Raw genomic sequence first — 27,202 nt, 5'->3', positions numbered from 1 at the left:
CTCAAGATTTTGTGCTTGCTAGATAGGTGCTCTGCCACTTGAGCCACATCCATGACCTTTTTTGCTTCAGTTATTTTTCTGATAGGGTCTCACATTTTACCCATGGCCAGCTTCAGACCACAATCTTCCTATTTTTCATCTGCATAGTTGAGATTACAGACACGAACCACCATCTCTGACTTGTTTGTTGAAACGGGATCTCGCTAATTTTTTTCCACAGATTGGCCTCAAACCTCAGTCCTCCTATCTCAGCATCCAAGGAGCTCATACCACAAGCATGCACCACCACTCCTGGCCAATCCATTCCATTCCTTTCTTCCTCTCTCTCCTGTTCCCTCCATCCTTCTTTTTTATCCCTCATCCCTTCTCCTTATCTTTCTTCCTCACCCACCCCACCAGTTTCTCATCATCATCCCTGTCCTTTCTTCTCACCGCATCTTTTGTCCTTCCTCCTCATCCTGCCCCTCCTCCTCTTCTGCATGCTCAGGGGACTGAGGAGTGAGGGAGGGGCTCAAAGATACCCTGTGCTGGTTCCCTCCTGCAGTGCCTCTTCTGGGGCCTTGCATGGGCTGTTGTAGCACTCATTCTCTTCCCTCTCCTGCAATCAGATGACACCTGGCCTTGCTATCCTGATCATCTCCTGGAAGGTGTTGGTTTAAATTTGCTCAGTTTCTCTCTGTGCCTTCCTCCTGTACTCTCTGATTATCCACACTGCTCTTACCACACACACATACACACACACACACATACACACACACACACACACACACACACACACACACACACACACACACACACACGGCCAAAGGCCTGTCCACTGCTCTGCAATCAGCTCTCTCCATACCTGAAATCCTTTAAGACTTCACTCAGCCATAGCTGCCTTGTCTGACAGTGCTGGTGTGACCTGTCATATCCCCTTACTATGTGTGACTTGGGCCTAATTTCCTGACCTCTAAGGTCAGGTTACTCTCCTCTCCTGCTGAGGTGAGGTGGGGAGAGGATTCTGTGTTAGTGTGAGGTCATGGGAGAGGCCACTAGATTAGAGAATCCCATTAGGAGGTCTTAATGGAGCCTCCCAGAGATTTCTACATGGTACACAGCTCCTTCCACCTGGAACCGTTATTTTAAGAACAGGTTCTAGTGACCGTGCATGTGACCAGTGTTTTCTAGGTGTCAGGCTCTGCTCCAGGTACTTTGCATATAGTGAGCCATTTTATCCCACAGATCCCCTGTGTGGGTAATATTATCTTCCCTGTTTGTACAGAAGGAAACTGCAGGGAAGACAGGAGGCATAAGTGGTAGCAGGAGTTGAACCCAGTTCAAACAGGTATAAGGGAACCTCAGAAGCTCAGTTATGAATAAATTTGGTTCAAAGTGATATGCTTCTTAAGCAAAATAAGTCAGACTCAAAAAGACTAATAGCACATGTTTTCTTTCATATGTAGAATCCAGAGGCTTTTTCTTTTTTTTAAAGACATGAAAGTAGAAAGGAGGGATATTTGAAAAGAGGAAAGAGACCAGTGGGAGAGGGAAGGAGCACAAGAGAGGGTGCTAGGGGAGAGAATTTGATCAAAGTATATCATATACATGTATGAAAAGGTCATAAGGAAACCCGTTATTTTGCACAATTAAAATAAGCTAATAAAAATGTCAGCATACGGACTTACAGATTCTTTTTGTGAGATGGATCTAAGGCAGGGCTTCCAGTTTTCTCCAGTCTCTGTAATGCTCAAGAGAAAAACCAGCCCAGCAAGACTTTTTCCCTGTTGCAAAGAGAAAAAATAAGAACCTTGCAGTATACTAATGAAAAATCCAAAGACCACCTCCAATGAAGACTGTCTGCACCACTGATTTTCAAAGCTGGATCTTTTTAGAAATTGGCTATTTTTAGATCTGTTTGTCAATTAAGAATCCCAGAAAGTGAGCCCTCAGCCACCTCTGATGGGGAGTAGACTGTCATCCACCCTGCAGTGACATAAAAAGCCTTGAGCAGGCTCAGTCACTAGAAGTACAGTCCTCCTCTGTTTAGGAAATCCAGGAAGGAGTAAAAGGTTTCAGAAAAAAATTCATAGAATATTTTACCTGCTTTCCTTTTTAAAAAATAAAGGTCAGGACTGGCAGAGTGGCTCAAGAGATAGAACGCCTTCCTACCAACATGAAGTCCTAATTTCAAACCCCAGTACCACCAATAAATAAATAAATAAAATAAAAAATAATGTTGAAAGCTTCCCTTATCTGAGAACTGTGTCTTCATCCCATGACTCCCTTCCTAATAATGCCAGAGAGGTTAGGTGCAACATGGTTTTTATTGGGAATTATTTATTAACTTCCTACAAAATACCAACTTCTTAATCATGGGAGATTATTTATTAACTTCTTACAAAATACCAACTTCTTAATCAAAGAACAAATCCTGAATTGGTTCTCCTCTGTTTCTCCACAAACCTGGGAAGGGAAACATCCAAAGCAAAACTCCCAAAACAACCTGTAATCAAGCAAATGCAGGAAGCCTTAGCCTGCAGTAGAACTGCTGAAATGGCCCAGGCTCTAAAATTGCAGAGGAAGACAAAAGACCCAACTCCCCTCTCACCTTCCATCACGAAGGCTAATGGGGAGAGATGGCACAAGAGGAATCCTGGCTCAGCCCGGGGACATCCAAAACAGAGTATTAGAAAGGGTCCAAAGCCAGTCACGTCAGTGTCTACGCTGTTCCCATCCAAGAGGAGCCATTTCTTATCTCTAGTAAAACCTTTGTGTGTAATATGGCTTTGTTTTAATCTGTCAGTTTCTAGTTCCTTGAAAGGAATCCATTGCTAACTTTTTTTCTTGTAGCAGGAAGGCATCTGAGTCTTAGAATTTCTTTTGCAATTATTCATTGCCTCTCATAGAAAGACAAAGAGGAATTTTGAGTTCTCAAGTGGGAAGCAGAAAATGTTGCTGTTTGTGAGAGATGTGAGTGAACTACAATGATGGTGAGCAGACAGACGCACAGAGTTTTCCCACTTTTTATCTGTTGTTCCTCATCCTGTGTGTGCTTCCTATAAAGCAGGCAGTGTGAGGTGAAGGATGAATACAGAGCTCCAGTGTGGTTTGCAAAATACTTTCACAGAGTCCAACATGGTTTCCTCATTGGCTTCTTGTTGGCTCTGTTCTTGTCTTTATTTTGGGCTTTTCTTTTCCAGATCTTATTTGGACATGTCCAAAGTGGTGGTCTTCAGCTACCTCTTCTGGTTTGTCCTTACTATCATCTTCATCACTGGAACCACCAGGATCAGCATATTCTGCATGGGTTATTTGGTGGCCTGTTTCTATTTCCTGCTCTTTGGGGGTGATCTGCTACTGAAACCCATCAAGAGCATCCTGCGCTACTGGGACTGGCTGATTGCATACAACGTTTTTGTGATTACAATGAAAAATATCCTGTCGGTAAGTGGATTCCGCTATATAACACACTTGTGGTTTCAGTGTATGGGTAAACAGTCCACTCAGTGGTCATTAAAAGCCTTGTGCCTCTCACGTAACTCTTAAAAAAGCCCAAATAATGCTCAAAATCCGGATTCAAATGACTGTTCATAACTCTTCATTTTGACATATTTGGCAGAGTCCTTTCTACTCATTTCCACCACTCAAGGTCACATGATGAAAAGATACCTATTCAAAGGAATAAATTCTAATTAAAATCCCAACCCTTCTGAAGAACAATTTGTCATCACTCACAGCACAAATTCAGAGGTGACCCTTTGATAAGCTGAATGAGAGCCACTGACTCTTTTCAAAGTTATTCTGTGTTTGCAAAAAGTCAACTCTTTTGCCTAGAAAGAATTGCAGAAGTATGATATAATTGAGCATAGTTCTCTAGAACACTGTGTTGGGGAGGGAATGAGGTGGAGTGACAAATGATGCAAGAGCTATTTGTGTCCCAGAGATGTAGTGGACCAGGAGGGAATTCAGCATTATGGCTGCTTCTGAGCAGATATCCAGACTAGGACACAGCTAAAGCTGTGTGGGGGGGGTGGGGCGGGGTAGCTAAGGAACAAAACACGTGAACACCTGTGCTGTGCTCCTCCCCTGACATGAGCCCTCATTCATGCTGCCCAGAAATAATCCCACAGCCCAAGGACAGCCCCTGAGTTACTTAATATGGCAGAGCATTGATCAACAACCAAAAAAAAAAAAGCCATTACCTGTATGTGTTGGTTAATACTAACCACTTCAGGATTTGAATTTGGCATAAAAATAGTGAGAAATTCATTGTTCTAAGATAATCACATACCAATCAACAAAAAAGATTTCTTTACCCACGGAATTGGCCAAACAATCTCAAAAAAATAATCTTCTCTTGGTGTCCTTCAGGACTGGTGTCAGGACCCAGCTTTTCAGATGGTCACCTCCCTTGCATAAAATGGTGTAGCATTTACATATAACCTGTGCACATCTCTTCTCCCATATAACTTTAAGACATCTCTAGATCACTTGTAATACCCAGTATGACGTAAATGTTATGCAAACAGTTGTTTTACTGCATTATTTAAGGGATAGTAATCAACACAAGTCTGTGCAGGTTCGGTTCAGATGCAATGCTTTTTCCAATCTTTTCTAAGGTTGGTTGAGTACCAGGATGCAGAACCCATGGGTGCTGGGGCCAACTATATTTTGCTGTTTTTCTGAGAACTCTGCCTACAGCTGAGATCTGGGGTGATCTCCTGAAGGGGCTGTATAGGTTTCCGTTCTCTGACCTGAGAAAATAGTTCTACCAAAACTGAAGTCCCAGGTCTCACTGGAATGTTGTCTATCCTGTCCTTGAAACCTGTCATATACATTTTATGACTACTGCTCATTATTTTGGGGAGACCCCTTTTTTGTTTATCTTGGCAAGTTTGTTGCGTTACTTTCCTTTAGAGGTCTATGTTTCATTTCTTTAGAAATTTGTCTTTAGGAATGCTTCTCTGTTTCTTTTATCCAAAACAAAGTTACTTCTGCCATTTGTTTCCTTCATATTCCCAGAGCTATTTCTGCCATTTATTCCCCATCACATTAGGGTGTGCCTATTTGTAGAGTTGGGGCTGGCCGACAACCTCTTTGTAAAGAGAAGTGCTTCCTTGTGCAGAAGTGTCACACTGAAGACCCTCTCCTCATTGGGTCTGATTTTCCCCAGGAATTTGCATTGTTCTCTAAAAAGTCAATGCACACCTACACAGTGACTGCAGTTTTAAGTTGATGGGTCCCTTCTGTAATCATTGGCACCAGGTCCTTGTGAATTCTTGCACATGTTGGGGGACACAAGACACCAAACTTGTTTTCTGGATGCCAAGATTGAGAATTTACCCTTCTCATTTGTTTTTCAGATAGGAGCATGTGGATACATCGGAACATTGGTTAAAAATAGCTGCTGGCTGATCCAAGCTTTCAGCCTGGCCTGCACAGTCAAAGGCTATAAAATGCGTAAGTATGAGAGACACGTTTTGGATTGGAAAGGTAGACAGGAAGGACAGTTGTATTGTTCTAATTAAATAACTGTGCCAAAACACATAAAGAAAAGAAATCAAAGTAGGGTCAATGGAAACTTTAGAACTGTAGTACATTGTGAACCATTGCTGATAACATGAGGTGCCTCCCTACTCTGAGCGTCTTTGATCCTTTTCTAGAAATTTCCTAAACTCCAGCAGGTCTGGGGTTGGGTGTACTGCAGTAGTAAATCCCCTTACTTTTTCTGGTTATAATTCAGATGTATTCCAGATGCCCCTCAAAGCTGTATTTGTTCCAGTTAGAATCTTGGGGTGGGCTGTGGTGGTACACGCCTGTTATCCCAGCTACTGGGGAGGCCATGACAGGATGATCTCCAGTTCAAGGCCATCCTGGGCAAAGTTATCAAGACCCTATCTTAAAAACAAAATACGAACAAAAAGCCTGGGGAAGTGGCTCAAGTGGCCTAGCCAACGTGAGGCCCTGAGTTCAGTCCCCAGTACTGGAAAAAAGAATGTTTGCCCTCAGGGTAACTCAGACTTCCAGGTCTCTTCTCCTCTGGAAGTTCAGGGAGCTTCAAACTTGGCAAAACAGTTGGGAGGAGCCCCAGTGTTTCTGGAATTGACCTGTTTCTGCCACCTGCCTCTTGCACCAGAACTGAGGGCGAATACACGTGGTCCTCCATGGTGCACAGAAAGGGGGCTACTTAGCCACATGCTCTCCCCAACATGGCTGTAATTCAGGTTGCATGTGACTGATAAGCCATCACCTACAAACTGGTTTTATGTAGGATAATATGTGCCACCCACGCCCCTTCTACCAGGCCACACTGTGCCATTGTCACACTGTACTTATCCCTGGGTAGGTTTCACTCCTGGAACAGGTATTGTCTTTTGTTTCAAAGTGTTTCCTCTATCATTGGAACATTATTTCTCCATGCACCTTGTTGGGAGTTCCCAAAGAGAAATACTCAAAGGCCTCCTGGTGCCTCAGTGGTCCACCTTGTGAGTCCATGTCAACATTGAACTTGAAGCGTGTAGCCTCACTTATAAGATAATCTTCTTGTGGATTACTTAGTGTGTCAGAATGATGCTCTGCGACTCCCAGGTTTCTGTCTTTGTAAAGCAACAAGGGATGGAGGTTCATTTCACTTTAGCTTTTACCTGCTTTGTCACCACAGCTGATGAGGACTCATCCTGCAAGCTGCCCAGTGGGGAGGCAGGCATCATCTGGGACAGTATCTGCTTTGCCTTCCTCCTACTGCAGAGGAGAGTCTTCATGAGTTACTACTTCCTGCATGTTGTGGCAGACATAAAAGCCTCACAGATCCTTGCCTCAAGGTGGGTCAGGCTGTGGACTCTGGTTGGCTTTCTTAGGAAACTTGCACAATGCTTTCTGTCTAAGCTTGCTTGGAGAACCTGCAAGAAATTCAGAAATCCCTTCCAGGAAATCAGCCCAAGAAGAAAGCACCAGGCCTTTAAGATTTATTTATTTATTTATTTAAATTTTTTTAAATTTAATTTTTTTATTATTCATATGTGCATATAATACTTAGGTCATTTCTCCCCCCTGGCCCCACCCCCTCCCTTGCCACCCACTCCGCCCCCTCCCTCTCCCCTCCACCCCCTCAATACCCAGCAGAAACTATTTTGCCCTTATCTCTAATTTTGTTGAAGAGAGAGTATAAACTATATTACAAGGCCTTTAAGATTTAAAGTAGAATACTAACAAGAAAGTCTGCAGCAGCGTGCAACACTTCGTATGGACCTGGGGCATAAAGGCACACAGGCACACTGAAGCCTCTCAACACAAACTCCTTACAGGCTTGTCTGGCCTATAGTCAAAATAGTAACACAGTAATATGGGCCATAGAGTTTAGAACATCTTACTTCTCCTTGCTTCTGTTTTAAAAAGAAAGTCCTGACAGTGGTGAAAAACATTATTATAATCTATCATTTTGCAGATCTTAAATGGAGAAGTAGTATGTTATTCCAACCTTACTCTAAGGAATTCACAAAACTTAATAACAACAAAAACAATCCAATTAAAACAATGGGCAAGCCAGGCACCCATGGCTCACACCTGTAATACTAGCTACTCAGGAGGCAGAGATCAGCAGGATTGCAGTTCAAAGCCAACTCAGGCAAATAGTTCCACAAGACCCTATCTCGAAAAAACCATCACAAAAAAATGGCTGGTAGAGTGGCTCAAGGTGAAGGCCCTGAGTTTAAGCCCCAGTTTCACTAAAAAAATTTTTTTAATGGTTAAATGATCCGAATAGACATTTCTTAAAAGAAAATATATAAATGGGGGCTGGAGTGTAGCTCAGTGTTAGAGCACCTGCAGCATTCACAGAGTCTTGAGTTCAATCCCAAGCATGACAAAAAAGTTATACAAATATCCAATAAATATATGAAACAATGCTTACCATCACTAATAATCAGCAAAATGCAAATTACAATGAGGTACCACTTCACTCCCATCAGATTGGCTGCTATTTAAAAAAATCAAAAAATAAATGCTGGTGAAGATGTGGTGAGAAGGGAGCCCTTACTCACTGTTCGTGGGGATGTAAATTAATCGGCCATTATGGAGACCAGTATGGAGGCTTCTCGAGAGCTCAAAATTGAGCCTTCACACAATCCAGTGACACTATACATTCTAAATGCCTCTCATTTGTCCTTACCTTTGTTTCTGCATGGCAGTGGCCAGTGGGTGCTATGGCCTAGCATTGTAATAGCCTTGGTTCATTGGTGTAGTGTCTAAAATTAGAAAACCATCCCCACTGTGGGTAAAGGAAAATAAGCAAGCAAAGGAAAGCACTATAGAGAAAAAGACTTTTATTGTGAAAAGAAAGAGGCTTTTATTAAATGTGAAAGTACACCTTAAGATGATGAGGCAGGCAGTTTGGAAAGAAAATCTGATTTCATTCAGCTGTCGCTTGCTGTCCAGGTCCTTTGCTGGGTAACTGGGAGGGGAAATTTGTTGGTATGAACTTTCATGACCACCTTTAACTCCACCTAAATCAGCCAGGGCATTGCACATGTGGCCTTATCCAGGGACAAAAATGAACTCAGACACATGATGGTGGTGTTGGCTCCTCCTTTGTGCCCTTCACCATCTGGCACCGCTGATGGAAGGTCATACAGAGGTCATCTGTTGCTTTTATGTTGAATTGAAAAAGCAAGCCCCTGTGTGAGGGTGTTCATTTTCCAGGATGTCTGTTACATTTGGAAACTTTTCCATGTGGAGTGGAACCTAGGCCCATCTTCTGTCCCACTATGTCTGGATATCTACATATGCTGAACCTTTAAATCTTTCTCTCCCTTCCTGAGTTTCTTCTCCAAGCTGCTGGCAGGATTCACATTACCACCCTTTTCTCCCTTGGACTCCATCCTTCCAGTTTTGCCCCTGACCTTGTACTCAGGAAAAGACTGGGAAGACCCCAGGAACTAAGGTGGGAGGGGTCAATGCCAGCTGTGTGAGCCCCAGACTGTGGTGCCTGTCCAGAGATGCTGACCTTGCCCAAACCCACAGGATCCTTGGTGCTCATAATCTGACTTAGTGAACCAAAGGCCCCACCTGCTAAGAACACCACCTCAGGTCTTAGGAATTAAAGATAAATTTATGGGAGACCCAGACATTCAGATGATATCCAGTGTGACTGTAGGAGATATTTGGGGGACCAGGAGAGCACATCCAGGCTATATTAACAACTAAGGGACAGGAGCAAGGCGCTCTTTCCATTCCAAACAGCAATCTAAAGAGCAGACAGGAGTGAGAAGAGGAAGGAGGGCAGCAGCGGCAGTGACACAACTGAGAAAAGTTTTTTTATGACTGCCCAGGGGCAGGAATATGTGTGCATAGAGGGAAGTCTGGGCTGAGTGTGGGCTCTTTAGCATTTGTCAAGATTAGTGAGACTTGAGCATGTTTGCATGCCTATACTCAGAATGGCACAGCAATGCAAAGGCTGAGACACAGGAGGAGAGGAGAAAATGGGAAAATGCCATTCCTCAAGCAGGAGGCAAGAAAGAGAACCAACACTGGGCAGCCATTAGCAGAAGGGTGGCATCTCTTTCACTGCCATGAAGGAAAGAAGATGGTGGTAGTGATAAGAGGTATTAGGAGTTGAGTGCTGTCTTCTGTAGCCTACATTAGCCCCTCTCAGCACAAGGAAAGTGCATCTCTGGGTTCCCAGGGATTTGGGATTTGCCAAGCAGGTGACAAGGGGATAGAGTTCAGGAAATTTACCACAACATTTCAGGGAGAATGAATAGCAGTAAAAGGATAGAAGGAAGACACTCTGAGAAAAGAGATTGAAAGTCCCATTGATGGAGCAGGAGCTCCATGTTTGCATACTCCCTGAAGGAGGCCCAGCTCCACTCCTTAGCCTTGTCTGCTCATTGAGTAAATGATCCTCCTGGCCCATTCCTCCCTTGTGGTACCACTCCGATAAGGTCAGGTGAGTAATTAAACTATGGCTGTGGGACATATTTCAAGAGACTTGTTGCCTTTAACACTTTGGAAAACACAAACCATTTCCTCTTCACTGGTCTACTAGGGTAGTGAGAAGCCCACTGGCTCGGAGGGAGCTGTTCTTTGTTTATCCACAGGGACGGGTGAGTTTCAACCAGGAAACTTTGGTCAGCCACCAATAAAAGATGTCAAGTTTTCTAACCAAGCCTTAGTGGTCATTTTCTGGGGAGGTGGACAATGACAAGAGTAGTAATTTATTCTATTTCCAATTTCCCTTAGAGGGGCTGAACTTTTCCAGGCCACAATCGTGAAAGCTGTGAAGGCAAGAATTGAGGAAGAGAAGAGGTCCATGGATCAGCTGAAGAGACAGTGAGCATACCTTGTTTCTCTCATGCTTCCCTTTTTTGATTTGTGTGACTAAATTCAGCAGCATCTTGGCTCTTGGGAAACCTCAAGCCCCTGAAAAGTCTATTTGCATGTCAACATTCACAACTTCCCATGTATTTTCTCTCTGTCAGAGAAATTGCTAATGCCAGCTAGACTGAAAATGAAAGCAATTTAACAGAAAGACAGTTCTCTCCAGGATGACGGAAAGAGGGCCCATCTTGGAAAACACCAACAAGCAATTTCTACTTCAGTTATTTACTTGAAGCAAATCATTTAAGTTCTCTGAAATTTGGGTTTCTGCTGTTAAGTCAAGTCTCACAGTTCTACCTTCTGGATTTTTATAAAGATTAACTAGCTAAAGAATGAGGCAGGGTCTTACCCAGTGCCAGGCACATGGAGTAAGTAAATGTTCCAGCAATGAATGGAACTTCTTATGTGCTTGGGTACCAGGTTTAAAAGTTGATGGTTGTATAATTCAAAACCTAGGTGCTTTAGCCAAGAAAATGGAGGTACTCTGTCATCCCACCAGTAGTTCCCTTAGTTTGCAAGAGCAATTTCATTCCATTCTGACCTCATTGCTCAGTTTTCTTCCCTAAGCAGAGATACATCCTTGTATAAAAATGGCATGTTTATTTTCACAAAGATGTATGTTATATACAAAAAAAAGTAATGCAACTTAATATGGTGTGATTGTTGTCATTATTGGTTCTAGCTATCTAAATCAGGTCTAAAGGAACAACAAATTTGGACTCACATTTAGAATGTGTCTCTCACTCACCATGAGTGAGGCCTGTATTGTAATTCACTTATTGAACTTTTCCATTTAAGAATGCAAAACTGAGGAGAATAAAGAGCTTGCATTATATGTTCCAACTGGCTATGACAGAGATGTGAGTGGACATCAAGGATTGTGTGCCAAACGTTAGTAAAATGACTGTTGGTCAAATTATTAAGTCTAGCATCTATGAATCACAAAGTACCATGGTTATTTATATAATATGATAAATATACATATATGTATATATACATATATATATACATACATTTTTAAAGAATTGGGATAAGGAATGATTTCATGATTCTTAAGTAATTTGACCACTGTGTCCATGAGTTTTAGATGTATGTAACAATGTAAGTGTAAAGTCGTGACCCTGAGATGACTTTGAGTGTGTTCTTGGCACTGCTACTGCTGCTTTATTTCACAGGATGGATCGCATCAAGGCAAGGCAACAGAAGTACAAAAAGGGTAAGGAGAGGATGCTAAGCTTGACCCAGGAGTCAGGAGAAGGCCAGGACTTCCAAAAACTCTCTGAAGAGGATGATGAAAGTACGTCATGATGTTTTCCTCTTACTCAATACCTTGACATTGACTAAAGGCATGATATTGGGTAGGACTGTAAAATAATGTCACTTCTCGTTCTGCCAATATTATCAGTGTATTTTTTAATTCTGCATGCTTTACTTTCCCGTTGTGAGTGGCATACATTTATTTGTTTCATAAATGCATATTTAATGAATAAATAATTTTATAAGCATCTTCTTCAGCAAGATGCCTTGAATGAACACATAGTCTTTCTTTATTTCACAGGCATAGTTCTGAAGAAAATTGGTATATTTTTAATGTGTTCCTTTAGGGAAGCTATTTCAGAGATGCTGCCTTTGATTTTTAGAAGTTTTTTAGGAAGTTAAATATGTATGCATATTTTATGTGACACCTGAGCATTATAGTTAAAATGCCTATTCCAATGAAACTTACTATGAAATATGTATGTATTATATCTTCTTGAAGATTTATTTAACTTAGTTCAAGATTTAAAGGTCTTTTTACAGAAGCTCGCATGCTTTTCTATTTGAAGGGAGTAGAGAAGTGATGCATGATATGTTTCCAGTACATAGCATCTATTCATCCCTTGTAAATTCATATTTTCAACCATGCATTAAAATAATCACAAGAAAAATTTCTGGTTCTTGTAATTTGTGTATTTTAACAAATTACTTGTTGCTAAATAGTTCTAAAAGATTTGAGTGATGCTTTGTTATGTTAATTTAACAAAAAGTTTAATGTGAGTTGCATTTTTGATAGATAATCCCTTGTTTTTTGTTTCTTTATATGCCCTCAAGCGCTAGGGAGAAAGTGAAAATGTAGTATACTGTTAAAAGAGCAAATAGTGTTTATCTTGTGAAACTGACTGTGCTTTCAGATTTAGTATGGTTCCTTTCCTGATCTCTGATGTATTTTTGCTATTTATCTATTGAGTTGTTAAAAAGTGGTTTTCAAATTTTGTTTGGTCACTTTATGAGAATTAATATTTGGACATATTTTATTTTAGGAGAAGCAGAAAAACAGAAAGCCAAGGGCAAAAAAAAGCAGTGGTGGCGGCCTTGGGTTGATCATGCTTCCAGTAGGTTTTTTCGATCCTCTTCCAATCTCATTGACTAACCCTTATATCCTTGACCAGAATTCAGGCTCCTCATGACCTTTGTGTCCCATGCATGGTTTGACCCTTGTGACTTGATAGGGGTCAGAGTGTAGGAAAATCACAACACTAGTGTGTCTCTGGGCCTTGTGGATCAGTTCTTCATGAGAAATAAGGTGATTGCCAAATTTTAAAGAAAGCCAAGCTTGGCTTATAGACTCTTGAGCACAAGAGTCAGAAAGCAAAGAATGGGCTCAGGAAGCCAAAAATTGACCATGAATTTGTTCAATTCCGATCTAGAGCTCTGCTGATGCTTGTTTCATGGCTAAGAATGAGTTTGGAATCTTCCTAGGACTCTGATTTAAGGACAATCACTATGTTCCCAGTGCCCATGACCCTCTTTGTAAGGCACTAGGTGTGAATGCCAGTGATCCTCCTCCCTCTCTCCCAGAGCTTTGATTTTATTTGCACTTAAGGTTTTTGGCAATATATTCATGAAGATGAGGAGTGACTTAACATGCATTTACTTTTTCACCTTGCCTCCTCCCCAGTCTCACAATGGCTCTAAAACTGCATTCCAAACATCCATGTGCAGCAAGTGGCATGGCCTCAGAGTCACCTGCTGCTGAAAAGTGATCAATTAACAGCAGAAACCAGAAGAGCAGAGCTGGATAGCCACATAGAATGTAGTGTAGCTCCCTCTTGATCTTAAAAATCATGAGGAGTTATGGACCTAGAAATTTATCACTATTGACCAAGGCTTTGTAATGGAATGGCCCATTTCAATCTACCCTTCCTTAACTATGTCAGAATATGGAATAATTATTATTTTGGATACCACTTGTCATGTCTTCAGTCTTTTTATGTTCTGCTGCATCTCCATAACTGTGGCTAGTCTAATCAGACAAGGAATATCACCAAAACACATGCTATCACACCATGGTGGGAAGGGACACTGCACCATGGTGGGAAGGGACACTGACAGTAGAATATCATTAGAAAACTAAATAAAAAATTTTGCCATACCTAATTCTTAGCCTTATATAAATCTGGTATTGGCCTCTGTCAGTCCAAAAGTCATGTTTTTAAAATCAGCAAGCTAGTTTAATGAATCAAGATTTGAAATTTGCTTAATATATCTGGATATAATTAAATTTAATCCCTAATATTGAGTTTCGGCATTATGGCTAAAAAATGAGTTATAAAGAGTTTTATTTAATTTTCTGTTCAAGTCAAAAGACAAAGGATGATGTTGAAATCCTGGGTGACTCCTCTGTTTATTGCTCATTGGCACCATAGTGATGTTCACACCTGGTAGCATACCATGCTCACTGCCTGTTTCTATCAAGTCACAAGTAAACTGTGCCTATTTTTGTTTTCAAAGGGCATTTGCTAGTTTAAAGAGACCTATCCATTTCAAAGTCACGTCATAGTGAATGCTTTGTACCTTCAGCTGGGGGAAATCATTATGGTTATCTTTTCCTGTGGCATCTAAACATTGTATTTTTGAAGGAATTGGATATGGTCTTCAATAATCATCTTACAAGTTATAAATAACTTAAAGAACTTCCTGTGAAGGTTGTTGATGTTTGATTTTTCTGATTCATTTCACCCTCATTATATCAAGTTCTTAAAGACTGGTCTTAAAACTAAATGTGCCTTGTTACAATACTTTATGATGCAATAATGCAGGAATGTGTGTAATTCATGGTTTGGAATCATATTCTGATCTGTGGTGTTAATTTTCTTTTCTGCAAAACACTTTCTTTTACAACCTTTAAAGGAACAAAGGAGAAAGAATGTATAGTCTACATTTTTTAGAATGATGAATTCCAGAAGTTATCATTAGATCTGGAAGAATTTTCTGATCTATTGAGTAATTAGACTGGGCTTTCAAATAATTTCTTAGAGATGCCAAGTGTAAGTGTAGTTGGAACATCAGTGAATAAGTATGTAAGTCTATTGGTGACATAGTAATGTTGCCATGCATGGTCTGTCAGTGACAGTGCTCTTAGTTCCATTCCTTTGTACACACATAGGATTGCATTATTGCTATTCAATGATACCTTCCATTCCAGGGTGATATGTCTCTATATCCATTCAGTACTGCATAAATCAATAGAAAGCCTTGTTTTGATGACCAATATCTCAGATAAAGGGCAAAGTTTCTGAGCATGCAAGTGGTGAGATTCTAACAGTTAAATTCACACTAAGAATTTAGCAATGACGTCAGCATCCATGATGTGTATGTATCTGGCCATATTTCCATCCGGAGTAACAAACATGGAAGAGCTTTAGAATTTATTACTAACAGATACACAAAAGAAAGCATTCTCTGATATTTTCCTAGCTTTGTTTCAACATTTGATAAAGTAGTAAGAGACTTTTACAAGAACATTTCCTTTTTTTTTAATATGCTAATTCCGTTTGCACACCTAACAAATTGGTGATATTTGTAATGGGGAAGTTGGTTCTTGAGATGGAAATTATTTGGGCTCATCCATATGAATAAAGCTTACAGAAGGTATGATTGAATACAACTTTAGCTATTGCTGATTTTAGTGCCTATAATGAGGGTAAAATGCTACACCTTATAATACTCTGTGCTTTTCCTAAGTGACTATGTGACATTGAGTCCACCTAACTTTCCTGCAAATCTCTTGGCTTTTGTGAAGGCATTACCTTCATGGTATCCCCCACTGTCCAATGAAATGCTGGAACTTTGGTTTCTTCTCGCTTATTCTTACCTTATGTTGTATTGCATTCATTTCCTCAGGCCTGGCTCAGTACTCTGGGCCTGGCTTTTTTGTCACAATCAACACAACAAATTACAGTGCTTCTGTTCAAGGATATAAGGCCTAATTCACTCACTCTGCATCTTCATGAATGGAGGCTTCAGAGACATCTGAAATCATGGGCAAAATTGCTGGACTTTTGACCAGATTTAGTGACTTTCAAGCAGCTCGTTTTAAACAAGCCAAGGTTTTCCATGACCTTCTGAGGTATAAGTCCAAAAGATAACTTAAGACATCACATTATCTCACCCAAAAGATGCCTCAGCATTTGCAAATCCAAATATATGAAAATATGAATATGTTTTCCTGCAAAGATAGTACAGTTCTTAAAGTATCAGAAATGTATATGCTGGGTCTCTTTTCTTTGATAAACTTCAAATACTCTTCAAACTGGTAAAGATTGGATTTCCTAAAATTCTTGAAATCTCTAGGCATCTCCATTTCCTCTGTTCCCAATTCTCAACACAGGCATTATGTTCTTGCAGGGCAAGTGGCAGACAAGGCAGAGACAGTCCATATTGTTTGCACTTTGTGGCTTATGGTCAGTAGAGTTCTCCTTGAATTTTACTACACTCCCAGGGAGTGGCTTGTTGACCAGGAGCCTGACAGAGCTAAGCCATATGGACCATGTCTACTGTCCCATATCTGTGTGTAGAGTAGCCGGAGCAGTGGTGGCAGTGTTTCTGTTGTCATTGTTGTCCTGTTTTGTTTTGTTTCGTTTTTAATGTTACCTACTCATTTCCTCTTTGTGGCCATGTATTTCTTTTAACTGTTTCAAATGTCTTGTCATATGTGTTGTCTCATGTGTGACATGTGGAGAAACCAGGTCTGCATGGTATAAAGTGAAGTTGAAGGTTGGTGACACTGACCTTGGTCCTGAATCACCTAATTGGCTTATCTGTAACAGATATTGTCCAATCTTCCACTTCACTCTGGCCTTGTCTAAATGATCAAAATTGCTGAATTACAAAATGGTAGTTTTCAATTATTTTGTTGTGTGCAGAGTTGAGCTGATTCAGCCATGTAAAATTTATAATAAAGAAGGGAGAAAATACCAAGTCAACCTTGTAGTGGCCAGTTCTCTTACATGGCACAGACAAGGCCACATACTCTGTGGACCCAATCTTGCCTACACCAAGTAGCACTAGCTGATAAGGTGCTGTCTTCATCTCTGTGTTTTCTCCCTGCTAACATCTCGTGTGGTTGTCCTTTTATGGGCTATTTGTAGATCTTTAGGGGGCATTTCATTAATAAGTCCCCAATTATCTCATATGTCTTTCAAGAAATAAGTAAATATTTGTTTTGCTTAGTGGTCAGGAGTGGAGATTATTATTTATTTGAAACGGATAGTGAAGAGGAGGAAGAGGAAGAATTAAAGAAGGAAGACGAGGAACTTCCACGGAAGTCAGCATTCCAGGTAATTACAGGGGTGGGGGGGAGATGACGCCCTATGCAAGTTGAAAGGTTTTTAATGAACAAATCTTGATTACAGACCTAGATTACATCTGCCATGTTCATCGATGACAGCCCTCAGAAGCCTCTGATTGACATCTGAAATAGTTTATTTTTAATTAAATTGCAGCACTGCTCACTCTCAGAAATGCCATAATTATTTTCATGTAAGAGTTTGGGTCAGGCCTTCATTTCCTGGCATCAAGACATTTTCTGATACCTTAAAGAAAAACTAAAATTTCATTGGGTGAACTTTATTTTTCTTTTGTAAGTAGGTGATAAGGACCTGCTTGAAATTGCTTTTGATTTAATAGACTTGTATAAAGATATATGTGAAATAGTTGACTATATTTGCTTTGCTTGAAAATGAATGATCACTTAAATGTTGCTTCAGATCATGAAAATCAGTTTCATTTGGATTGCCGGAGGCAGAGAATGTATTGAAATTATCACAGAGATGTGGGGCACAGCTCTTATCTCAATTGAACTCTGTTTCAGAACACTTGAGCTCCCGAGCCCAAGCGGTGTTACAGAGAATGTGTGGTCCATGCTCCCTGAAGACCAGGCTTGTCAGAAGACCATGCAGGGAATGGAAACTTGGTATATGTTTCTCTTACCAGTGGAGCACAGATTGGAATATTTACTTCTCTTAGTCCTGGTGCAGAGCACATACAATGATGTCTGCCAAGCCACACTGTGTGCTCATGATAAAGTCCTTGTCAGCTTGCTGGCCAGGCCTTTGTAATTCAATCCATCCCTGACTTCCCCATGACAGTAAAGAACTAAATTATTCATGGAGACTCCTTGGTCAGACACTGTCTCCTTGGCTCTATTGTTCCCTGTGTATGTTTCTTGGTGGCCGTGTTTGTATGCATGTGTGCAGCTGACTTGCCAAATACTAATGACTTAACGTGTTTCTTTTCCTTTTAATGAGTTTTATTCTAACCTCCACTCAGCAAGCAGCAAAGAAGACAACCTGGATCATCTTCGCTCTGTGTGGATCACACACTGTGACTGACTATACTCTTTGTTCCTAACTCACAAGTGGAGTGCCTTTTATTCTAGCTTCAATGACTGGCACATTTTAACCTTGTTCATGTTAACTGTAGAGACAAACGCATATGACGTCATATTGTTTGGTTTTGGTTTTTTTTCTACTAATTACTCTTGCTTTGTCCTTCTTTGTAGAGAGCTATTGGGAAGTTTGCCTCAGCCATTTTAGCCTTGCCAAAGTCTGTCATTAAACTTCCCAAAACTATTCTTCAGTATTTAATCAGAGCTGCAAAGGTATTTCATGTTTTACTGATGTGTAGTGTGTGACTCTCTGCTCCGTAGAACTTTAGAGAAACATATTCCTTATCTGCATTTTGTCTATTCTATAGCTCATGCAATGACGGAATTGTAAGAGATTAGGAAAGTTTTCCAAAAAAGTTCTTCAGAGCCACATTTCTTATTTGACACCAGAGAGTACTGAAAAAATAGAAAGAGAAAATGCAGATACGTATTACTTTCTTTCTCATAGTTTTGCATAACTTACATTTCATTTTAAAAGGGTCACATCTGGTTGCATGCATCAGTTCCAATGAGTAAACATACAATAATTCTCAGAAAGCTGGTAAAAGTCTGGATAGGTTAATAAGACTCTTTTCAGTCCATCGCCTTTTTGGTTTGTTAGTGTCTATCTTCCTAATTGGCTTTGATTGCCCAGCTCCTGAATGCGGCTTTGTTCTAGGCTGCTGAGCTGTGAGCAGAATGCATAGCTCCTCATGCCCTTCAGGTCATGACAGTGCTTTGTAAAAGGTGTAAGAACATTATTTATTGATTCATCTAATGCACAATAGCCATTATCTGGCTACCTGTACTGTAGTCACTTTTTATTGAAAGCCATAAATAACAAATTAACCTTCTTGTATTTTATCAAACACTCTTTCTCCCAAACTCAGCCAGAGGCAGGCTTTAAAAAGCTTGGGTCTCAGTGTTCGTTAAGTGTTAAGCAAGTGGTTATAACAGTGACAGAGACTGTAGTGACTCACCTCTTACCTGGGATCTTATCCAATGCTGGTTTTGACTCAACAGGTCCAGTGGGCTCTGCAGATCTTTATGTCTGCCCAGCTCCCAGGTGAAACCATACTCCTGGTGTACCTTGAGCAGCAGAGTCCAGCCCTCCAGGTGCCTTCTAGTCTTAAACATCAGGAGACTGATTGAAGTTTAATAGTCACTACACTGTTTCCATAGGAAATCTTCTCCTGTAGGACCACCATATGATTCTCTTAATTTATAAATAAAATTTATTAAAATGAACGATTACAATGGAACCATCTCCCTTCTTACTTAAAAGTGATCAGATAATGATAGAGGTGATATAGAAGGTGCTGCATCACACCTGAAATAAGGGAAAATTATGAAACTTCACAATTTTAGCTCAGGTTCCCACTGTAGTAAGCATTCCTTGTTTTAAAGAATAAATGCATTTTTGCATTTATTTTTTTATTTTTGCATTTAGTAACTTTTCAGTAAAAATAAATCCCATTTTCCCCTAATAAGAGTGATACAGTTTAAGATAAAGTCATTTGAGGTAAAATTTAAGATAAAGTCAGGGACACACACCAGAGGTCATTTCTGTACATTTCTATGTACTTTTTTACTTCTGTTTAGTGTTGTGAGAATCCCAGACAATCCCATCAAGCTGGATGGTGATTACAGCCACATAGTAATAATGAGGAAGTTCAGGAAGAAAAAATCCTCTATTTCTTGACTTGTTAAGGACCAAGCATTCCCCTGCCTCTGCTGTCACTATTTTCCTGAAATAGTCAGACCATGGCAGTGACCCCTAGTTAGACACTCATGGAAGTTAGACAGTCTTGGAACTATTAAATGGTCATAATTCAAATCATCAACTTCCAGATGATTTACCTAAGATAATTTACCTTCAAATAAAGAATTGCCCAATGGTTGCTGCTCTTTCTCCCTTCTCTGGGGTTTACATGGTCTAAATTCTCATCTCAGACCACAATGAGAGGCTTTGTCACTTAGGATCCAGTGTAGAATCTGTAGTTGCCTGTTTCATATGTCAGACAGTCAATGTACCTGCCCTTCCCACCAGACTTTGGTAATTCTACCCAAAAGAACCCTTCTCTCTCCCACCCAGTTGTTTACTTTTTCTTCAGAGCAAAAGACTTCCTCCAACGTGTGTGCCTGCTGCATCCACAAATCCTAATTTCCTTCTTATTGTGTATAGTTGGGATTCTTTCATTGTCTAAAGCAATATTGTAACAAGGACTTTTTTTAAAAAGGAAATGTCACCACATGTTGCTTTTCAACCTGAAAATTTCTTATGTGTAGCAGTTCATATTCTTTTGAAACAACCAAGACTGGGCCGAAGCAAGTTTGCTTTTTGAGGTACTAAATCTGAGAGATATTATGGGTAGAATTCCCGATTAATATGCTCAATAAACGTTTACCATAAATTCCTTTCTTTGGTCCTTCTTAACTTCTAGTTCATCTTCTCATTGTATGAAATGTGTTTTTTACATAAAATAGGATATTTTGTGTCTCTTGGATTTGTTATCCTGAAATAATGCCCATTTTGCATTTGTGTTAATGACCCCATACAATTCAGATCCTACTAGTGAGACACAATAGGGGATTCTTTCTTAGTGCCTTGTGACCTCTACACTTCCATATGTGGAAAAGTTGAATCTCTGTTTTCTACTGACCTCACCATACCAATGGTTCGTTTGTTATGTTTTTCAAAGATTTCAGAAATCTGAAAATAATGTAGGATAAAATGACAGTATCTGGGTTCACCAGAGCCCCCTGAAAACACATCTGTAACTTTATCAACATAAGGGAAACCCAGCTTCCGTGAGACCCAGCTGTTTGTGGTGCACGATGAGCATGCCTGCTTGGCTTTTTGATTTCTCGCTGGCTGGTTTTGTGTCTCAGGTTTTCTCTTTGTTTTGCATGATTTTGGAGACTCGGTGGGTGGACTGTTCAAAACTGCTCTTTCTGGTTATCAGTGATAAGATGTCAACACAACTGTTTTCAGCTCTTGAATGCAACCAAAACACCAGTTTTCCTTCTGTGCTGTCCTGGAACAACTATGTGACCCCATTGCCACACTATCTCTCCTCTCAAAATGCTAATCAATGTGGAAAAGCTTGTTTTCAAGTTGCTGGTAATAGCTGTTATTCACAAGGGAGGGTATTGCATGTACAAAACTATTTCTTTCAAAGTAAATAAGAATATTAAAGGTGTTTTGTTTTTGACTCAAAGTTTATTTGTGATGTGAGAAGCTACTCTAATAATACTGAGTGAGACCTCCAGCTTATTCCTACTGTGTGGAGTACAAAAGAATCAGAAATTTAAGTATCACCAGTGACTGCAGTATTTAGGTGCTCAAGAGAAGCGATGGTTTGTATATACCCAAAGTTATGTCGTGATCATCTACGATGGCAAATGAAACATATTCCCACAACATCTGTCTTCATATTCTATGTCATAGGAACAGACACAGCACAGATCAACTCTACATAAGGAAGGGGATGTTTAGGTGTGTTGGGAGAAAAAAAATGTTTTCTCAAGCTAGGAAGCTTCACTAAGGTCTCTTTTCTTTTCACTTCAAATTATGAAAAGATGAGAAAATAATTGAACTTTTCCCCTTCAGTTTGTTTATCAAGCCTGGATCACTGACCCTAAAACAGCACTCCGACAGAGGCGTAAGGAGAAAAAGCAGTCTGCAAGACAAGAGCAGAGACGAAAGCACAAAGGATCTGGGGACGGTTAGTGGCCTTTTACAGCCAGCACTTCTGTTCCTGTGGCCTTGGCACAGGAAGAGCCACAAAGGACGACAGTTTCTGAGGGGTGATGCTTTGAATTCCACAAGAGGCAGAGTCTTACTTATCTTCAATTGCTCACAGCTGACACTTGGGATACATTAATGTGTGAATTTAAATTAAGATAAACATTATAAAATTAACCAAAATAAAATAAAAAGTAAAAAGCTAACCTTAGGTGATATTGAGTAATGAGAAAAGAAATACAAGGCCTGATCATTAAGTTAAAAGCTGTTTTTCTACCAAGTCAGTAAGAAAGATGAAACATTGACAATTTAATCCAGAAACGATACTCAGAAACTGAAAAAGGAAAACATACTACCAGCATCAAACTCAACATTAGACCAGTACATTTGATACAAACGCATTTCTTCGGCGAAAAATTCCAAGCTACATCACAAAACACCAAAAGCAAAGTTGAGGACCAGAGGCTCTCTAGGACCAGAGCCCTCACAACCCCCCAAGAAGGCCCCAGGCAAGGTACAGTCTTACAATAAATCTTCATCCTGGCTCAGGTCTATAATCCTAGCTGCTTGGGAGATAGAGATCAGGAGGATTGAGGTTTGAAGCCAGCCCAGGCAAATAGCTCCTGAGACCCTATCTTGAAAATACTCATCACAAAATCAGGGCTTGTAGAATGGCTCAAGTGGTAGAGCACCTGCCTAGCAAGTGTGAGACCCTAAATTCAAACCCAAGTACTACCAAAATAATAATAATAATCTTTACATCTGGGTGTACTAACACCCCACACTGCTTGCCTTTGAACACCCAGAATATTGGAAATACTAATATATCTGATGTAAGATAAAATAAAAATGGTACTCAAAGGCTATGTGAAAAAGAACAGTATACTAGATATTTTAAGGATACCTATAAACAGTTTAGTACAGAGGTGGAGATTGGGAGGGTAACAGTTCAAGGCCAACCTGGGCAAATAGAGAGACCCCCTCCCAACCAGTAAAAAAAAAAGCAGAACATAGTGGTGAACACCGGTCATTCCATCTACACGGGAATAGTAAATAGGTGGTTGGAAATCCAAGCTAACCTGGGAATAAACATGAGACCCTATTTGAAAAATACTTAAAGCAAAAAGAGTAGGGGTTATGGCTCAAGTGGGAGAGGCATGCCTAGCAAGTGCAAGGCCCCAAGTTCAAGCTCAAGTACTGCCAAAAAAAATCCTAAAATCAATATACTTTAAACCCAATAAAAGAAAGAAGCTGCAAAACAACTGACAGACCAGAAAACAAAAATGTACAAAACATGCTCATCCTCTCTAGGAATATGAGAGACACAAGTTAAACGTTTAAACAGCTACTTTCTGTCTTTCTTTTTTGTTTTGTACTGAGCCTTAAACGCAGGACTTACACATTCAAACTGTGATCCTGCTGATCTCTGCCTCCTGAGTAGCTAAGATTACAGGCATGAGCCACCAGTGCCCAGCTTAACAACTGTTTTCTTAATCTCTTGCATTGGCAAGAGCCCAAATATTTCAAACATCACTGCTTGGGCGCTTCTGGAAGACACTTGCTCATTCCAGGAGCGGTGTCATAGGTGGTTCTTCCACTTGGGAGAGCCCAATGTACATGCTGAACTACAGAGCAGTCTCACTTCTAGGAGAGTGGCTTAGCAGGAGCAATATTTACATACGTGTACAAGCCCACATGTCAAAAATAGCCAACAAATATCATTGGTTAATAACAAAAATGTGGAAACATCCTTAAGTGTCCATTTAAAGCAGAAAAAAAGTGAATTGTGTTACCATGGCATTCTGGAATACTAATCACTAGTTTCCTGACATTATTAAGTGAAAACACTGCAAAATGGCCTGTACGTAGTGAAGCCGTTCATGAAATAAAGGCTGCCACATGCCTCTAGACAATGGTTTGCATTGTTAGTGGAGGCATATAATAGGTTTAAGTGCAAGAGGAAGATCAGGAAGGGTACATAACATATTAGTAACTGCGGCTCCTTCTTAGGTGAGCGGAGATTAGTGGTATGATTGAAGGAAGCCTTAGGCTTACCTGGTAGATTTTGATTTTTTACAAAGAAAACGTAATCACAGATTCCTTATGAAATTTAAAAGGTAGTGAAAAAAAGAAACAATTTCTTACTTAACTGCAATTCCTGGAAACCTTAATTTTATTTCACTTTATTTGTTTAAAAAGATAAAAGACAACAAATGGAGCAAGTCAAGTGATAAAGAGACAGGTGCACAATCCTCTCAGCCTATCCACCAGAGACCATCCTCTAGGCTTCAAGCCCTAACAGTGTGCTGTGTTTGTGTTCACCCCCCTTTTCACCTTCATATACTTTTTGTTTTACAAAACTGAGTTCATGCCACACAAAGTACTCTTGTATTTTCATTAGCAGTGTATCAAGAACATTTCTCCAATTAACTATTTATGAAACTATGCCATTCTTTTTTAATAGCTGCAAAAGATTCCATAGTACAGATATGCATAATTTATTCAATTATTTCATCCTTAATGAACATAAAGGTTGCTTCCAGATTTTTGCCACAAAGAATAATGCTAGCATAGATATCCTTGCAGAAAACTCACATGTTGTTATTTGCATGTGTGTGTCTGTGTCTTTGTATTGAAAACTATAGCAAAAGTGAAGAACTCACACTTTACAGAGTAGGTTCTAAAAGAAGAGAAGACTGGATTAGAGAGTGAGTCTTCTATTTTGATAGATGTTTTTACAGAAGGTTTTAGTAGCATACATTCCTGCATGTCAGGTAGAGGAAGACTCAATTCCTATGGCCTCTCACCAAGGACATTACTGCTTTTTAAAGTTCTAATTGATCTTTCAGAGTAATGACAAATGGCCTTTATTTTCATTTGAACTTAGCTGAATTCCTAACTAATAAGACTAAGCATTTTTATTTAATATTTTCTACTTAATTTCTACTTCCACCTCTAAGATTTAAATGCTGTTATTGTTTTTTCAAAGCATTCTGCTGGGAGCTTTGTTTATTACTTATTAGTAGGGCTTTTTGCGTGTTAGTCTTTTGTCACATGTTATAAATATGTTTTCTCTTTTAATGCTTATTCTTTGTGTTAGTTTATGGTACATGTTATCTAAACAATTTTTCATAGTTTTGATGTCAAATGTGTCTAAATTTCTTATTGGACTTTAAAGGTTAAGAAGGTCTCTTGCCCCAAATATTAAGTAAATGCCTTCCTGTATTTCCTGCTACTTCTATTTGTAGCTTGAACTTTTATTATTCTATGCAGTAGAGATCTAATTTTTTCTATTTAAATGGGCATCCAATTTTGCTAGCTCTGTTATTAAATGAGTCTTCCTTCTTGATGGGATTTCAAGCTACTTTTGTCACTAGCAAGCTCCCATTTGCGCTTCTGTGTGATGGACTCTGTTCTAATCCACTGTCCAGTTGCCAGGCTCTGGCCAGTGCCACTGGCTTTTGATCCAGCAGCTATAGAGTTAGTTTTAAAATTTTGTGAGGCAAACTCCCCTTACTACTCTTACTTTTATCAAAGTTTTGTTTATTATTCTCAGATACTTGTTCTGCCAAAAAATTTTACCAGTTCTAAGAATATGTCCTTGACAATGGCTCACAACTGTGTTATGAAGATTATGATGTACGAATGCACCACTATTTACCTACAAATAAAAGGCAGCAGTAATTCAAAGCTAGTAGCATGGAAATAAAATTCTATTCATTCCTTCAGTAAAGATGTGGTCAGCATTCTCTTGGTACTAGGCTTCATGTGGCTTCTTCTGGTCAGATGAAGAACATCGAGTCTCCTGAACTGGCCGGGCTGAGAGTGCTGTGCGCAGAAACTCATGGGCTCCAGAGAGGGAAGCCCCTTACTTCCGTGTCACCTCTGAGAGGTTATCCAGCAGGCTCAAAATGAATTCCAGCAAACACCTGGCTCAAAAGCCTGCCTTGACCAGCTGAGAAGACAAGTATGGGAAAAATTCCTAACTGACATGGAGGCTGCAAAGGTCCATTTAGAAAATAAGTTCAGGAAAGAAAACGTAACAACAGTGTGAGATCAAAAGGAGAAAGGATTTCTTGTAGTCCAGGGTATCAGGATGCTTCCTGAAAGCTGTGGAGCTTGACTAGAGATGGCATTCCAGCAGAAACAAGAAGTCATGTGGAAAAACTAGAGTTGATCAGCTTAACTGGTAAAGACCAGATGTGAAACATCAGTAAGAGTAGGGCAAGATAATGGGATTTGCAAGAAAACAAGTGTGAAAAGATAAACTGAAGTCAGATCAGGAATGGTCATAGCTAGAGATACCACATAAAAGACAAGAAGCCCACCTAATTTGGAATTTTTCTTTTTTTTTGGCCATACTAACGGGTCTGAACTTAAGGCCTCACACTTGTTAGGCAGGCATTTTACCTTAAAGCCATTCTCCCAGTCTTTTTAGCTTTAGTTATTTTTCAGAGAGTATGTTGCTTTTTGCCAGGACGGGCCCCAGACCGTGATCCTCAGCTCTGTATATTAAAATTTGAACTTAATGCACAAAATATTATATTTCTTCAACTATTAAACATATGAAATTCATAGGCCTCTGAGTTTCTAGGGTCAGTGTGCTATGACTTATACACCCTTGGTATACATAGTTCTTATTCTGGAGTGGGGCAAATAAAATCTGAACACTCTGTATTCTTACAACTTTCCCTAGGAACTGGTACAGTATGCAGAAAGTCCTAGATTAAATTATAAATTATGAATTTTGAATTACTTTTAATCTAGAAGAGTAGTTGCATTCGTTACTTTTTTACTGTTGTGACCAAAAATGCCTGACAGCACAAATTAAGGGGAGGAAAGATTTATTCTGGCTTATGTTGTCAGAGGTGTCAGCCCATCATGGCAGGGAGGGTATTGTGGTGTAGAGCAGTTCGCGTGATGGAAGCTAGGCAGTAGATGAAAGAGGGGAGTACAGGAAGGGATCAGGGCTAGATAGAGCCCCAAGGACACACCCTCAGTGACCTTCCTCCAAGTAGGCCCCTCTTCCTTCTCTTCACCACCTTCAATAATGCATCATATTATGAGTCCGTCAAGGGAGGAATCCATTCATTAAGTCAGAGCCATTGTGTTCTAATCATCTCTGTAAGTGCCATCACAGACACCCCCAGAGGTTGGATTTACTCATTTGCTAGGTGTTTCTCAATCCAGTCAAGCTGACATCAAGATCAACCATCACAGTAATACTAGCATTAAATTACTCTAAAAGGTATCTAACTCATCTTTATTGAAAACACTTGGCAGGTTCGGAGGACTGGGAAGACCGAGAGGATGAACCAATCAAAAAGAAATCTGATGGACCAGGTAACAAAATAAATACAAAGATTAGCCATGGGAAATTTGAAAATGATACTTGCCCAGATGGTAAATAA

The 27,202-nt window shown here is 39.9% G+C and overlaps 1 protein-coding gene across 5 annotated transcripts in view; it reads left to right on the top strand.

Annotated features, from left to right (window-relative positions):
* The window catches only part of LOC109702382 (piezo-type mechanosensitive ion channel component 2), a 385,390-nt gene that overhangs the window by 317,048 nt on the left and 41,140 nt on the right, over positions 1-27,202 (top strand). For 3 of the 5 annotated variants that reach the window (XM_074070349.1, XM_074070347.1, XM_074070348.1), the window contains 9 exons: positions 3,183-3,426; positions 5,346-5,442; positions 6,644-6,803; positions 10,219-10,308; positions 11,532-11,653; positions 12,657-12,728; positions 16,849-16,955; positions 21,657-21,771; positions 27,075-27,134. In XM_074070349.1, the coding sequence (XP_073926450.1) occupies positions 3,183-3,426; positions 5,346-5,442; positions 6,644-6,803; positions 10,219-10,308; positions 11,532-11,653; positions 12,657-12,728; positions 16,849-16,955; positions 21,657-21,771; positions 27,075-27,134 (1,067 nt within the window). Of the gene's footprint in view, positions 1-3,182; positions 3,427-5,345; positions 5,443-6,643; positions 6,804-10,218; positions 10,309-11,531; positions 11,654-12,656; positions 12,729-16,848; positions 16,956-18,178; positions 18,278-21,656; positions 21,772-27,074; positions 27,135-27,202 lie in introns of all 5 variants that reach the window. The other 2 variants (XM_074070346.1, XM_074070345.1) reach the window with 1 other exon arrangement.

Source organism: Castor canadensis, chromosome 4 (genome assembly GCF_047511655.1).
Source record: "Castor canadensis chromosome 4, mCasCan1.hap1v2, whole genome shotgun sequence".
NCBI lineage: Eukaryota > Metazoa > Chordata > Mammalia > Rodentia > Castoridae > Castor > Castor canadensis.
Note: the sequence above shows the minus strand (reverse complement) of the source record. Positions and strands in the feature narration are given on the sequence as shown.